The 17477-nt window shown below is 42.7% G+C and overlaps 1 protein-coding gene across 1 annotated transcript; it reads left to right on the top strand.

Annotated features, from left to right (window-relative positions):
* The first annotated feature begins 5730 nt into the window (after positions 1-5730).
* Positions 5731-16729, top strand: LOC109407921 (mitochondrial carrier homolog 2). Its single transcript, XM_029876486.2, has 4 exons — positions 5731-6154; positions 6216-6804; positions 6869-6979; positions 16079-16729. The coding sequence occupies exons 1-4, from the start codon at positions 5941-5943 to the stop codon at positions 16161-16163; spliced, it is 999 nt and encodes a 332-aa protein (XP_029732346.2). The 5' UTR covers positions 5731-5940; the 3' UTR covers positions 16164-16729.
* The last annotated feature ends 748 nt before the right edge of the window (positions 16730-17477 follow it).

Raw genomic sequence — 17477 nt, forward strand, 5'->3', positions numbered from 1 at the left:
GCTTTTACATATGCAAATGCTATCCATGGGGTCATGTCTAGCATTTAATATGTATGGCAATGACTGGTTCTTACCTAGCAGGGGTACTACAAGACCACGCGGACAATTCGATTAAAGGCTTAATTGGGGTTAATATATTTTCCAGAACTGAAGGGACATTTTTTCCGGGGTGACTGGCGAGTCGGAGAGGGTAGAAGTTTCCGTTTGTTATAATTGACAAAATAAACAATCGGGCGCTTTTTCTTTCTTTGACTTGCTTGGTATTTTGTGGATTATTGTTTTTTTGGTTTTGGAAGGTATGCGATTCACTATTGAGCCTTAAAATTATTTTGCATCTGAATAGCATTGATATTGTCAAGTCTGTACCAACACCCTAATCCCACACCAAAATACCCTTTTCCTATCCCATGGCGTTTATGTGGTCAGCAAAGACTATTCAGCCATTACCCCTCCTTATCATCGGCTTTGGACTGACTTGCGCTCTCATTGCCCCACCAAATGCTGCAAAATGAAAATGAAAATAAAAATGATATACTCCTACCACGGAAACTCAGTAAGCTATTCAAGAGATTATGGACCCAGAATCGATTTGGGGATTGCAAAAACTTAGTTAACCTTAAGGCGAAACTGGAAGCATTTCCTCAATTTTTTGGTTTTTGATTTTTTATTAAATAACGAAGCAATGTTTTCAAAATCGGTTTTCGTGCACATGTATGTCGTGTCCGGACGGACACTGTGGCTTTCCGGGCCATTCCGCCGGCCGCAATTCTGCTCAGACGAGGAAGGATGCAATGATGCAACCTACTCGTGTGAAATACTTTACAAGACTGACGTTTCATTTCATGCGGATCGCTTGCTTTGTTTTTTCGGTAGTGCATCACGGTTGCTGATGCTATATGCCCTACGTATCATTTTCTCAGTATCTCTCTCAACCCCTACATTCTCCCTCTGTTCTACTCTCCAGTGGATTAAGAAGTAAAAGAAAATGAAATAAATACAAAAGTTTTATATAACTCTCTTACAACAATATAAACCACATATACACTGAACATTATTGAACCACAACTTATAATTATCCTTATTAAAAAAACAATACAATAAATCATCACTATTGAAATCCTCTTTTTTTGACACCTTTTTTAAATCTTTATTTTTTTTTAGATCCTTCTAAGGAAGCTTATGATCATCATCTTTATTATTATCATTCTTTCTTCTTCATAATCATAACTTATTTCACATTCTACATACTTCTTCCTAAATCCTATAGACGTATATTGCTTTTTTTGCACCGTATTCGACACCCTGCAGAAATTTTTGTCACACCACAATATGTTCCCACCTGTTTCAGCATACATTGGTTCGTTTCGCTGCTAGAAATTTTAAGCGTCGGTTACACTTTTTGGGTGGTGCATGGAATAATCGGTTTGTTTACGTGCTACTTTCTTTGGTGTTAGACGTGTGAACAAATATTTTAGACGATTGAACATTTGCACGGTAATCTATCAAGCAAAGCAAGATGCAATACATCTTTCATCCCATTTTTCATCATCACCATTATCATCATCATTCATTCTTTCATCCTGCATCCTACATCGAACCTCCTGCACCCTATATCCTTCATAATTCATCCTTCATCATCATTATTCTTCCTTTATATTTCATCATCATCATTGTCATTATTATCATCTTCACCCTTAACTTTTCATTCATCTTCCCTAACTCTTATTCATCCTTCGTCCCACATCCTACATTACAACACCCTTCATGCTTCATTATTCATCATTTATAATTTATCCATTTTTATTGTAACCATCATCATCATCATCATTCCTCCATTCATTCTTCATCCTGCATTAAACCTCCTACATCCTACATCCTCTAACATTCATCTTACACCTTACTTCAATAATCCTTAATTCAATACTTTACTTCCTTCATCCTCCATTCTTAATTCTACATCATACATCATTCATGCTTCATACTACATTTTTTCTAAATCCTTCATATTTTATATATTATCCTACACTCTGTTGCAGCTTGCCCTCTCGGGGAAATTCGCTGTTAGCTTAGTCTTTCAGGGAAATCACCATATCTGTTGCTGCTTGCCCTCTCAGGGGAATTCGCTGTTAACTTGCCCTCCCGGGGAAATTCGCTTACCCTCTCAGGGGAATTACCAAATCTGTTGCAGCTTACCCACTCGGGGGAATTCGCTTACCCTCTCAGGGGAATTACCAAATCTGTTGCAGCTTACCCTCTCGGGGGAATTCGCTAACCCTCTCAGGGGAATTACTAAATTTGTTGCAGCTTACCCTCTCGGGGGAATTCGCTGTTAGCTTACCCTCTCGGAGGAATTCGCTGTTAGCTTACCCTCTCGGGGGAATTCGCTTACCCTCTCAGGGGAATTACCAAATCTGTTGCAGCTTATCCTCTCGGGGGAATTCGCTGTTAGCTTACCCTCTCGGGGGAATTCGCTAACCCTCTCAAATCTGTTGCAGCTTACCCACTCGGGGAAAATCGCTGTTAGCTTACCCTCTCGGGGGAATTCGCTAACCCTCTCAGGGGAATTACTAAATCTGTTGCAGCTTACCCACTCGGGGAAAATCACTGTTAGCTTACCCTCTCGGGGGAATTCGCTAACCCTCTCAGGGGAATTACTAAATCTGTTGCAGCTTACCCACTCGGGGGAAATCGCTGTTAGCTTACCCTCTCGGGGGAATTCGCTTACCCTCTCAGGGGAATTACCAAATCGGTTGCAGCTTACCCTCTCGGGGGAATTCGCTGTTAGCTTACCCTCTCGGGGGAATTCGCTTACCCTCTCAGGGGAATTACCAAATCTGTTGCAGCTTACCCACTCGGGGAAAATCGCTGTTAGCTTACCCTCTCGGGGGAATTCGCTAACCCTCTCAGGGGAATTACTAAATCTGTTGCAGCTTACCCACTCGGGGAAAATCGCTGTTAGCTTACCCTCTCGGGGAAATTCGCTAACCCTCTCAGGGGAATTACCAAATCTGTTGTAGCTTACCCACTCGGGGGAAATCGCTGTTAGCTTACCCTCTCGGGGGAATTCGCTTACCCTCTCAGGGGAATTACCAAATCGGTTGCAGCTTACCCTCTCGGGGGAATTCGCTGTTAGCTTACCCTCTCGGGGGAATTCGCTTACCCTCTCAGGGGAATTACCAAATCTGTTGCAGCTTACCCTCTCGGGGGAATTCACTGTTAGCTTACCCTCTCGGGGGAATTCGCTTACCCTCTCAGGGGAATTACTAAATCTGTTGCAGCTTACCCACTCGGGGAAAATCGCTGTTAGCTTACCCTCTCGGGGGAATTCGCTAACCCTCTCAGGGGAATTACTAAATCTGTTGCAGCTTACCCACTCGGGGGAAATCGCTGTTAGCTTACCCTCTCGGGGGAATTCGCTTACCCTCTCAGGGGAATTACCAAATCGGTTGCAGCTTACCCTCTCGGGGGCATTAATGTGACACAAAATTGTATTACCGCAGTACAAGTATTTAATGCACATAGACATGTTAATTTCATAGTTTATTTACGACTCCATCCGATGCACTCTATACAATCTATCCCTGAGACAAACAATATCTCACCATTACCTTATTACTTTTGATTGAGCAAATATCCAAGCAAATATCTTAACAGTTCAGCGGGCCTCTCAACAAGGTTCAAAAACCCTGAACGAGACAAAATAAAAACCACAGTCGCTAGCGACAACTCAAACAACTGCTTGATAAATATTGGAAAAATCAAAAGTCAAACACAACAATCAAAACCAAAACATAATAGAAAACTACCTATTTTTTGCCTTTGCTATCAAAATAAAGTTCACAAAACATTTTCGTATCCCGTTCCGAAAAGCAACCTGGAACAACCAATCCTGCCAGAAGAACAACAGCGACTGCCAAATTGTTTCTCCAATAAAAATACGTCATCATAACTCTGCCTCTTGTTGCAAAAACATAAACAAAATCACAATCACAATCCAAACTCATCGTTCCACTACTCTCCGCACTCCTCCTCCAACCAACAAATGAAACTACAAAGCTAACCTTTTCATAAACCAAGTCGCGCGATTCGTTTTGCGACGAAAAGAAAATCGACGTTCTTCTGGTATCCATCTGCTGCCACACAATAATGGAAAACCCTTGGGAAAACCACTTATTTTTACAGTTTATTTGCTGGGAGCTTACCTACCGGCTGTGCCATTGTCGTGTCCGGACGGACACTGTGGCTTTCCGGGCCATTCCGCCGGCCGCAATTCTGCTCAGACGAGGAAGGATGCAATGATGCAACCTACTCGTGTGAAATACTTTACAAGACTGACGTTTCATTTCATGCGGATCGCTTGCTTTGTTTTTTCGGTAGTGCATCACGGTTGCTGATGCTATATGCCCTACGTATCATTTTCTCAGTATCTCTCTCAACCCCTACAATGTAGAGTATGGATCAAGGTATCTTCTGATTTTTTTGAGGTGGAAAATGTTCTCCATTTTTGCAGAAACCATTTTTTTGTGAAATTTTATTCAAAAATGGATTCTGCAAAAACGAAAAACATTTTCTTTCACAAAAAAAAATAGAAGATACCTTGATCCATACTCAACATGTGCACGAAACCCGAATTTGAAAATATTGATTTAAAAAATCAAAAACCAAAAAGTTAGGAAATGCTTCCAGTTTCGCCTTAAGTGTAAAGGTTCAACCATATATGAGGATAAATGACATACATGTCAATTTTTGCGTGGCATAATTTATGAACGATGTTAAAAATGGTAAAAATTGATCATTGCCTGGGGGCAAGACACTGTACAATAGCTTGTACACAAATGTCATAACGCTGGAAGAGGTGGGTGGGTGTCCCTCATGGTGTTACAGCTAGAAGTTCTAGCCTAGAACAAAAAAATCACAACATGCAAACAATGTTACGAAGGGTGGGTGTCAGAAGAAGCCATTTTTGGCGTTATGACATTGTGAATGAACGAGAGCAACTCTGAGAAATTCGGAGTTCCTTTTTTATCGATGATCGACGAAATTTGTTGAAAGATATCCCCCCAAAACTGCAATTTTCATTCAGCACACGCAACACGTTGTAGTTTGACATTGGTGCCAGATCACACTTTTGTATAATGCGAAAACTCTGAGGAACAGTGAGGAATTCTGAACAACACTTCGAACACAGATTTTAGCTCGGCCCCTAGATCATTGCTTAAGCTGCTATTATTACTTTCAATTTTCTCAAAATTCATACGTAAAACCTAACGTCGGACCTAGTGCGCTGGACAGCGGACAGCGGCCTGGCCCTCTATACAGCGCACTGTGCCCGACGTAAGTCCGACACAGGGTTAAGGAGAAAAATCGATTTTCGCGTGTCAAAAAATCAGATTTTCAACTGCACGAACAATACTAGTCTATTTTACAAAACGATAACAGTGTTGATATTGATATTAACACTCACGGGTTCCTGTTAAATTTTCATTCATGAAATGAATCCGAAACGTCTCGTAAAATGACTCATCGTAGTGTCGCAAAATCAAAGGGATTCTATTTAATGATCTCCCAAGTTTTTTTTTTGCCTCAGTGTATAAATTTATTTTTATCCGGGAAGTTTAATCCCGCTTGTTGACCTAAACAACATCAAAATCCCACTCTACTGAAATCGAGCTCCTACGATTTTTTCCATCATTTTTCGATGCTCCCCAAATGGTCCGATTTCGCATTTGACAGTTCGATCCGAAAAAAAAATAATCGCTGGAAAATTTTCATCATCGGCGATTGCCGCCTGTAATCCGCAGTGAAAATCCGTGAAAATTGGAACGAAACCGTCTCCTGAAGCAAGCTGATCACTGATATCGTCCTTCTTGGTTTAGGTTCTTGCTCAAGTGACCACCAGCCGCAGTGAAATCCGTCACCACCGCCGCCGCCGCCGCAGCAATGCCGACAATGTTGGAACGGGATGACAACGGGAACGATTACGAAGTCGGTGAGTGGCTTCGCTTCGGGCTCCGGCTCGGAGTGACCACCGCGCTGCACCCGCTCGAGTACGCCAAAGTGCTGATGCAGATTGGCTTCGAGCCGATTGCTCCCGTGCCGGGTCGGACGCTGTTCGGAAGGCCGACCATGGTGCTGCCCAATGTGTTCCAGTACGGTAAGTTTGCGCGAAACTTGGACTTTGATCGGATCCGGATCTGAGAGATGTTTCTTTGTAGCGGCGTACATCAAGCATGTGGACGGATTCTACGGGTGCTTCCGTGGACTGAGTGCCAAGATCCTCGGCAATCTGCTGAGCGCGCACTTTAGCGAGAAGTTCGCCGACGAAATGGGATTGGAGGTGGTCAAGGAGTCGGATTCGAAGCGCAAATCCAAGGATGAGCGAGGAACCGGTGATGCGGAGGAGGATGACCGGCAGCTGGACGAGCAGTTCAAGAAGCAGCTGAAGCGCAATCTGGTGGTGCATGCGGCGGGTGTAGTGATTTCCCAACCGTTTCACGTTATCTCCGTTCGGATGATGGCGCAGTTTGTGGGCCGGGAGAAGATCTACACCGGTGTGTGGGCGTCGATTCGGGAGATTTGGTCGCAAGATGGTATTTTCGGTTTCTTCAGTGGATTCGTGCCAAGGCTGGTGTGCGATCTGGGCTGTTTGGTCATTGCCAGTTCGGCCACTTATCTGGCCAGCAAGTACCTGATCCGGGAGAAGGAGGGACGCATCTATTTCTCCAGCATTTCGCAGTTTGTCTGCTCGAGCATGTTCTACCCGTACCATGTGGTGTCCACCTGTATGATCGTCAACGGATCAAGGTGGGTTGAGAAGATCTATGTACCGGTGGATTCGGATTAATAGGGGTTGATTCTTCTTTTCTAGATTGAAGGCTGGTAATCTTCCCATAATGGAACCGTACCACGATTGGCGTGACTGCTATGCCAAGCTGAAGGCGGCCGGACAGCATAAGCGAGGAAGTTCGCTATTCTTCAGGTAAACAGGCTATGAATATGATCCATTTTGCCTCTCGGGTGCTTCTTGAGATGTTACCCAAGCAGTTATTATCATTCCGATACGTCTGACACGTTCATTTTGAGTCGGTGAGGGTCACTGCTTCCTGGTAGGTAGCATTTCTCCTGGATGGGTTACACAGCAAAGTTTCATGGAGCGCAGCGTTGGTAAAACAGTAGGAAAGTGCTGGCTGTTCGAGCCCGTATGAAGTTGATCATCAATATTAACTTCTTTTCCTAGATAGCTGTGTAGTGTCGGTAGCGGTTGTCTCAATTGGCTAAGAATAACACTACGGACCGCCTGATCCAGTGGTAAGATTCCACTAAACAGGTGACCCCTAATTCATGGTGTGATGCGGGTTTATGCTTACCGTGCCTAGGAATGAATGGCTAGGGGGGTCTAATAAAAACCTAACCGCAAACGGAGCTTGTGGAGTACCAGGGCGCCCTCCACAGTATGTTGCCCTTACTGCGCTAACCGGAGCAATGGTGCAGTCAGTTTTGCGATCAGTCTCCGTATCGATTGGACGTATTTTGAATTGCGAGAAGCTTTTCTGTTAGTGTGGTGTGATGGCTCTCAATTCACGAGAGAACAAATTTAAAATAGATCTGACAAACTTTACGCGCCGGCCAAGTTATGAACAAATCCACGGATTTGTTAATTTGACACTTGTCTTATGCCTGGTTTACATGGTTCAACTGAAACGAGCATTCCACTTGCCAACTCCTCAAATATATTCATTCGAAACGAATGATGTGTTTAGACTCAGCAAACGACTCGAACGGCCACTTGCATGCTCTTGAATGCATTTCAGTTGAAGCAAGTGTTTACATTGATCAATTCGCGCGGTGCGTAAGCAAACTGAATTGAATTCAGCTCATTTGACAGATAACTTGAATTCAACTCACATGAATCGCGGGTTCAGACGGGGCAAGTGAGATGATTTCGTTTGACTTGAACGGAAAAGTTCAACATGTTCAACTTTCGTTCAAGTCAAGTCAGTTGCTCAAGTGAGATGAACGGTGGTGTTTACACGTTCAATTCGCATTCAATTGGACATTTTCAACTGACTGGAATCAAGTCACTTGCACCGTCTAAACCAGGCATTACAGCCTAATCAGGTGAAACGTCTGCAGATCAATCATGCATCGAAATGCGTGCATGTCAAATGTGCAGACCAAGCAATCGCAGAAGAAATTGTGAAAGAACACGACGCGCAACACGAGCTTGAAGTAGCAAGCATCGGATACGGTTGACGATTGACAGCGGTTGCACCGAGGTCAAAGTTCATGACCTCTCCGAGAGTGTGAGCGATGAAGATATAACTGTATTCCTACGTCATTTCGGCGACGTGCACAATGTGAAGGAATTGAGTTGGGGCCCTTCGTTCCCTTATCAACATGTGTCTTCTGGGGTACGCGTAGTAACTATGACACTACGTAACCACATCCGATCGTTTGTTACGATACAAGGTCAGGAAACTCTGGTTACTTACCGTAATCAACCAGCATCATGTAAACATTGCACCCAACCACTACATCCCGGTAGTACATGTGTGCAATACAAAAAGTAAATCCAAGTAAAACCCAACAACCAGTCGACATCCAACGAAACCGCGGGCAATGATAGCTCGATCCTCAATCAAGTGATCAAATTGAACGAGCCGAACAGCTGTACAAGCTACTCCAGTGCAGTGGACGAGAAAGAGAGGAACAAGCCATCGATCGACGACGTCGCAACTACCGGCGGTGGAAAGAAGAGGAGGAAACAAAAAGAGCAGCAATCCGCACAGCAGCCCTCGTGTGTGCAAATAATCGAACCAACAACGGAGTCGCCGCCGAGAAAGAAGCAGGATGGGAACGTAAAATTGTTTCGTAAAGTAAAACAATCGCAGGGAGAGCGCACGGCAGATTCTGAAATGAGTACCGAATGGAAAGATGATGAGTCCGAGCCCGAGCCCGACAGCAATGATATGGATGCATGGCTTGCCTGGGTACAAAGAGGCATCGAAAAAGGAAGGCGTAGACGAGAGTCGAATAGTAAATAGTGTGTAAATTGTGAATGTATAGACTATCTGTATGCATTGAATTCGTATTCCGACCCGAGCCTGAGTGCTTGTCAACAACGCAATAGTTGCTACACCCATCTCTGAACTAACCACCAGAGATGTATGTGCTATATAATTGATGTATCTATTGTTCTGTTTATTTACCGCATGATGAACCATCCCCTACGGATGCTTTCAAACAAGTCATCGCATACTGTACTTCAAAAGGCCTGCCGCTAATCGTAGGCAGTGATGCTAATGCTCACCATATCATCTGAGGCAGCTCAGACATTAACTTGAGAGGCTTCAGTTTGATGGAGTATTTAAGTAGTACAGATCTTGCATTACTTAACATAGGCAACCGCCCAACCTTCATGGTATCTGCTAGAGAGGAAGTTTTAGACATAACGCTTTGCTCTAGTAGAATTAGTCACGAGCTGACCAATTCACATGTGTCAGATGAAGAATCATTATCTAACCATCGCTACATCTTTTTTGAACATTTAAATGTTACTTCGCAAACATTGCGTTTCAGGAATCCCCGGTCAACAAACTGGGATCTTTTTACTGATTTGGTTGCGGTCGAATTTCATGGATACTCACCATCAATTGACACACCAAGTGATTTAGATGATGCCGTTGATACTACAACGACCTTCATCATGGAAGCTTTTGAAGAAGCATGCCCTCTACGGTCTGTGAAGATCACAAGAGGAAGCCCTTGGTGGAACTTTGATCTGGCGAAACTCAGGAAACAATGTAGAAAGCGTTGGAACAGACGACGTTCGGCTGATTCGGAGGCTTTCAGGTCGGCTCGCAAGGCCTACAGGAAAGCTCTTCGGTCTGCTGAAGGATCCGGCTGGAAAACCCTTTGTACAAATGTTTCCAGTATGAGTGAAGTCAGTCGGTTAAACAAAATCCTTGCGAAATCTAAGGATTTCCGAGTGAACGAACTTCGTTTGCCAAATGGCGATCTAACTTCCTCAGATGAGGAAGTTCTGGAATGCTTATTCAGCACACACTTCCCTGGATGTGTGGATATTACATCTTCGGATGAACCTGATGTCTTTTCTTGTAGTTATGATTCCCTGGCCTCGGCTCGAAGTATTGTAACTACATATAGAATCGTTTGAGTGGGCACTTAATAGCTTTGCTCCTTTCAAATCTCCTCGAGCAGATGGGATTTATCCTATTTTGCTTCAGAAGGGATTTGATCATTTCAAACATGTTTTGAAAAAAAAAATACTTGTTTGCAGTTTTGCTACAGGGTATATTCCCGAATCCTGGCGGGATATTACTGTGAAGTTTATTCCGAAAGTGGGTCGCGCGTCGTATGAAGAAGCAAAGAGTTTCAGACCTATCAGTTTGACCTCTTTTCTTCTGAAATGCTTAGAACGCATTGTGGATCATCACATCCGTGATGTTCATCTGGCCGATGTGCCTCTTCATGTGAACACGGACAGAAATGTCTTCTGATTCATATAACCTTTTACATAGTTCTCTCAAGCTTCGGATATATTCTTGGCATAATCGCTTCAAAAGGTTGATTCACAATGATTTGAAGTCTGCATCAAGCATATATTTCGTTTAAATAAACATCATTGAACATCAACCATCGAATGCTTAAACCAAGCATATACGACATTACTTTAACCCCTTGGTTACCGAGACTCCTGACTGCTGTCAACTCGGTCATTGTTCGTCATGGCGGCGGTGGAGGTGTTATTGTCTTGTTTTGGTTTTATGGTTTTATGGTTCACTAATTGTCATTGCCGGAATTATTTCTTCCTGGGGGAATGGAAAGTGTGCTAATGGCATTTAATCAATCTGCGATCAATCTATTGACTTTGCCGCTTCAGCCTCAGGTAAGTTTGCCACCGGTAAAGGGGAGCGAGAATTCCAAAACTCATGATGTCGATGTTGGTTTCAATGTTTTCCAGGTGCAGCACCACCGATTGAAAGATAGCCCGAAATGCAGCAGCCGCAGCACCAAAACAGAAGCAAAAGCCGTCCACCGGAACCAACGCAACCCTCGATTCGGATAAGGGAACCCAGCATCCGCTGCTAAAGGAGAACGATCGATGGCAATCTCGACAAACCGGACACCAAAAATTGATTTCACCTAGACGGTTTCCGTTGGACCGTTGTGCAAGCCAAGCTAGATGACCTGCTGGAGATGCGCTGGACCAGACTAGATGCCGTCATTTCACGAAGTGTTCACCCCATGAAGCTCGCTATGACGGACGACCTGACCAGAGAACCCATGATGAGCCGAAGTGACGAGAATGCCTCAGCGTTGGTGAAACGCCTGGAGCCTACTGCAAATCAAACCCCTGGCCGCCTAATACGCCGTCGCGTGGACTGCTCTTCCGGGTCGATGCCGATTCATTTGAATTATGAAATGCACATCGATGCACATCATTTGAATCACAAATTATTTAAACAGACTTTTACGGAAAATAAAGGACTTTTGTTTTGCTAATTAAACGTTTCCGTAATGGTGGTATTTAGTGCAATATGTTACAATTAGAACATATTTCACTAAAATACCACTGTTATGGAAATGTTCATTCCAAATTTAAAGCTTTTGATTCTTGAAATGCAACATAACCTCATTTCAGCGTATTTTTGTGTATGCTTAAAACAAACTTCCGAAACAGTTACTTTAAGTCTCGATTCTAGGGTTAAGAGGGGTTGAGTTAAGCATAAACATGCTTATATCTACTATGAGAATGAATGAGCTGTCAAACCATCAATAATAAATATTGTTGATGTTTGCATAATATGATTGAGTCAACCATATTTCTTGCTCTAATCAGTTCATCAATTTTGATCATTCCAAGCGTCTGTTATGCTTCGTCCTATGGTATTATGCGTAATACAATCTCAAAAAAGGCTTATATAAAAGTCAGTGCACAAATATGCTTGTTCGCGACCGCAATATGATTGATATAACTTTATATTTTTCTCCGTGCAAATGCAAAGTTCCGGTATACCAATCCGTGGAATCAATAATGATTTTCTCAGTTAACTCAACGTACATATGTTTAGATGGATATTGATGAAATTATGGAAAAAAACTTAGCTCATCAATGCCGTGTCATAAATTGGCACAGTGACTTAGTAAGTAAAGCACTTGCCTATTGTATAAGAGCCGTGAATTGAAATCTCATCTTGAGCTGAGGATTTTGTTATAATTTAACCAATAATTTATTCACCCTGGCCAAGTTCGCAGGGGTTGACGGTATTAAAGTGAAGGAGTTTCATTTTGATTATTGTAATGTAGTGTTCTTTAGTGAAACATATCACCTTTTTAACACTTTAATGCGCCTCCAACGGTTCATCAAGAACCGGCTGCTGCAGATGGAGTATGGCTGATCATATGCATCAGACATGCTCGATAAACAGGAGGAACCGCCGGGGCTCAGTAGAGTCTATTCCCAAGCAATAGTTCCAAGTCGGTTGGATTTGAGAAGGTTTTGATGATCGTTACAAATCCTAATAAAAGTATTATAGGATTTGTGACAGGTTTTGGAACCTTTTACAGCCATCTGACATCAAAATGTTGTTTGGGCTCTATTTCCCACGTTTCTCGGTTGATTTTTATTACATAGTAATTTATTAATATCATAGTCGCTTTTTCGAATTTTTACAATGTTAGTTGTTCATATTTTCTTTAAATAAAGCAATAAAAATCGACCGAAGAATCAATAGTGGGAAGGAGATTTGCAGCACTTAATTGTGCTAATAGATTCAAAGCTAACGTGCGAACACTTAAACGCATTGTTGACGTCAATGCGTTCGACGTGACATTTTGGACAAAAACTGACTGCTTTATATTAACTGAACAACGTTACTTGTGTAGGACTAGGTTGACATTTCTAGGCTACGCTTGAGAAAATGACATGGTTTATCTAGGTAGGACCGATAGGACAATTGAAGGAATTTGAACATTTTTCATAGTATTTGTAGGGGGACGTATACATAATAGTTGACAAGCAATCTTTATTATTTTAAAATTTTATTGCAATCAACTGACCAACTTGACGTATTTTTGTTTATCTCTTAGATGGTATTTTGAACCAACAAATATATCAGAAATTCAGTTGCATGTTTCTATGGGTTTTGGACCGATGACAATTTAAGGACACAAGAGATGAACACAGAGAAGTAGAAAACGATTAGCGAAATCAAGAAAACAATTTGACACAGGATCGACTATATTTTAACATACAGGGTTTGATTGATTCGATGAAAAAAAACAAACATACGACCACTGACTCAACGAGAAGAAAAACATATTGAACCATACCACAAAATCGAACAAGACGACAAACACAAACCGTGTGACCATAACACTACATAGGCAAATCCTGACTGACTGACCAATTGAAAACTTTCCAACCTTCTACCGTAACTTTCTGAGTCAGTAGGCAACAGTGTCTTAATGGATATCATTTTCCGCGTACGGCTGGCAAACTGCTTCTGAAAGATTACGTACTCTTTTCTATCTTCGGGTCTAGTGTAGAGGTTTCAACTCTATTCAGAGTGCAGCTAGAAACCTAGCAAAAAAAAAAAAGTGGGTCGTGCGTCGTATGAAGAAGCAAAGAGTTTCAGACCTTATCAGTTTGACCTCTTTTCTTCTGAAATGCTTAGAACGCATTGTGGATCATCACATCCGTGATGTTCATCTGGCCAACGTGCCTCTTCAAGTGAACCTACATGCCTACCAATCTGGTACGCCCACTGTGATTCTTTTACACAAGGTTGTTTACGATATCGAGAAAGCATTCGCTCAAAAGCAATCTTGTTTGGGTGTTTTCTTAGATATCGAGGGTGCCTTTGACAACGTGCCTTTCGATGCCATATTGGAAGCCGCACGGGGTCATGGTATATCTCCAATGATTTCCAATTGGATTCACCAAATGCTCAAAACCCGATATCTCTTCTCGACATTGCGTCTAGCAGGGATTAGGAAATTGGGTGTTTGTGGATGCCCCCAAGGGGGAGTCTTATCACCGCTTTTGTGGAATCTCGTAGCAGATACGCTATTGAGGCAACTCAATAATAGCGGTTTTCCTACTTATGGTTTTGCCGACGACTACCTAACATTGTTAGTTGGTATGTGCATCAGCACCCTTTTCGACCTGATGCAAAACGCCCTTCAGGTAGTTGAGGGTTGGTGTCGCCAATATGGCCTTTCGGTTAATCCGAATAAAACATCTATTGTTCTTCTTACGGAAAGGCGAAACCGTGATGGCGTTCGACCTTTGCGTCTCTTTGATTCTGAAATCGATGTGACTGAACAGGTAAAGTACGTTGGAGTTATTCTTGATTCCAAGCTTTCCTGGACACCTCACATTAAATTCAGAATCACGAAAGCTTGTATGGCCTTCAGGCAACGCCGGCGAACCTTTGGTACAACTTGGGTCTTAAACCCAAGTATATCAAATGGATTTACACAACTGTGGTTCGGCCAATATTGGCGTATGGATGTCTTGTGTGGTGGCAAAAGGGCGAAATGAGAACGGTCCAATCAAAGTTAGCCCATCTCCAATGGATGTGCTTAATGGCGATGTCTAGAGCGTTCTCTTCAACTCCCACGGCAGCGCTCGAAGCTCTCTTTGACGTTGCTCCACTACTCATTCATCTCAAACAAGAAGCACTTTCTTGCACTTTCCGTCTACGGGTACTCGGTCTACTAGAGGAAACTTCTGTGAACCGTACATCAACACACACCTCGTTGTTTCCACTTTTGGTGAATTGGGACAAAATTGTCCTTGCTCCAAGTGACCCTTCAAGTGCTTGTAATTTTCCATATAGGATATTTTCCACGAAATTCCCTTCCCGGGAAGAGTGGACATCTGGTTATCTGGAGGGAAGTATTTCAGACGGCATCGTATCTTACACTGATGGCTCCCTTCTCGGAGGTCGAGCAGGTGCTGGTGTCTATTCTCGTGAGCTAAGGCTGTATCAGTCTTACTCACTTGGTAGACAGTGCACCGTTTTTCAGGCCGAAATCTTTGCTCTTATGTGCGGAGGCTGCTATTAAAGCACTTGCTTCGGCCAACTCCAGGTCGAAGATAGATATCGCTTGTCAAACTTAAATCGAGGAGCTGAATTCAGCAAACGCTGTTCACCTTGTATGGGTACCTGGCACTGACTGGCCACTGCCGACTCAGCTATCACATGGCGAATATTCAGCAAGCTGATTCATTTGCATATGATAGTTGTGAGTCCGATTATGGAACTTCGTATCATTTGATATGTAACTGTCCAGTTCTTGTGCAACGGCGTTTCCGAGTATTCGGTAAACACTTATTAAGTAAAACTGACTTCAGAAACCTCAATGTTCAGGACCTTCTGTTGTTCTTGACCCGCTCTGTGGTAAAGAGCTATGGCTCTCTTCACGCTTTATGTGTTATCACAGTGCTCTTTTCAGGTCGCTGTTTGAACCCATTGTGGTACGCTTATGCGTGTACATATGACGATCCTATTCCCATATCTGTCCTTTCCCCTGTCCCATCCTTTTTTCCTTCCCTTCTCCCTCAGGTAAATGATGAATGGCGATTGCACAAATTTCCCAAATGGAGGAGAACGTGCCTCTGGAGCCGACCTACTGATACCTGATCATTAGCGTGGGCAGCTCTTTTCTTCTTCTCGCTCATTCGATAAATGCAAGAAAGAGTGAGATAAAAGAGGGAGCAAAATGCCTCCTCTTTTATCTTTCTCTCTCTCGTGTTTGTTTGCGAAAGTGAGTGAGAAAAAGAAAAAGCTTCGCACGCTAGAGTACCTGATACTGATACCTGATAGTCGATGGAAATTTTGAAAGTGTTACGTATAGTTGTCTGTGGCTTAATTCTAAATACTATTTACAAATAATTTATAAGATCCCTAAAATATAGCATCAAAATTTAATCAATTTTAATTTATCCTTTGTATAGTTACTGAGTTAGGCCCATGTTTTAACTGAGCCGTTACGGTTTCATAAATATAATATTAACCTAATTCCACCTCTTTCTTTTTTTCGGCAGATATGCCTCGCGACCGCGTGTCCCCAAGCCTTCGGCATCCGGCGGTTCCTTTGTTCCATATCCGGAGCTTAAGTACACCCGCTAAATGATTTCCTGCACGCAGAAGATGCTTTCCGACAAGAAAAAAATACGCCAAAAAATGAGACCCGCAACAGAAGTAACTTTAGCGACGAAATCTCCGGGAGCCCAATGCCAAATCCGCTTTGTCGGGGACAGTATTGTGCACGTTACGGCGGTCAATTGTAAGTTTTTTTTTTGTTTTAATTGTTGCTTTGAGTTGTATTTGCACCAGTTGCTATTTCTAGACACTAAGTATTGACCAAAACCTATCGAAGGGTGGGAGGATTTTGGAATGAATCGATTCTTCTAATTTGAATTGTAATATTATGCATTTGTTTTTTAATCTTAGAAGCACGCGTGTTTCACGATTTCAAACGGAGAATAAATTTCGTCGATTCCGAACATAAAAGTCAGAAACGTATAACTGTAACTAGATTTATTAGAGCGTTTTAGATGGTCATCGTAGTACAATGCGTTTTGCGCCCTTTTTTCGCTTTTGTTTCGAGATATACGCAGCATTTATTTTACCGATAGTGTTTGCTGTTGCAGTTGGCGCCCATGTATATAAAATAAATTCATTTTGAAAAATCATCAACCTAGGGTTGTATTTGATGCGAAAGAAAATTCCGGTGGCTTATCCGGTTCGGTTATATTAAATGGATTATTTACAGAAGAAACACAGTTTCCTAAAACATTCTTTCTCTTCAACCGATGGCCGTTAGGACGTGGTCGGCGCCATCATTGAGCTTGAGCTTGATTGACAGCCCGACACTTACACTTACACAAGGAACTAATGAGATATCAACTGAGGACTAGCAGGCATCTTCAGTGTGTGGGTGTTGTTGACATTTTATTTATAGGCGAGGCTGTCACGTCAGGTTTCAGCTTAATGTGGGGAAAGGAAAGGCAGTGATGATTGCAATCGTTTATATACACAGCATACCTCCGCGTCTGCACAAATTCATGTGGATGTCGGAGAGTTGGTGGAATATGGTTGGCAGAGGGTTTACACAAGATGATGCGGCACAGTTCGCTTGGTTGCATACTCGGAGGCGTAATCTGCCCCAATTCGCACACCAGTCTCATGTAGATAGAAAACCCAGCAAACATGGGACTGTTATGCGAATAGAGGCAGTAATGTGGTAGATACTGTGCTGTGAAAGTTGGAAGGAAGGGAAACAGCCCGTTTCTGGTTCTAGCGATGGCTATGAAAGAACATATGAATGTACATGACTTGTATATGTAGAGAGGACGGAGAAAGTATAGAAAAATACAAAGTAGGAGGAAAGGAACGGATCAGGGATTGAATTCAGGATCTTCTGCATACGAATTAAAAACG

Source organism: Aedes albopictus, chromosome 2, assembly GCF_035046485.1.
Source record: "Aedes albopictus strain Foshan chromosome 2, AalbF5, whole genome shotgun sequence".
Taxonomy (NCBI): domain Eukaryota; kingdom Metazoa; phylum Arthropoda; class Insecta; order Diptera; family Culicidae; genus Aedes; species Aedes albopictus.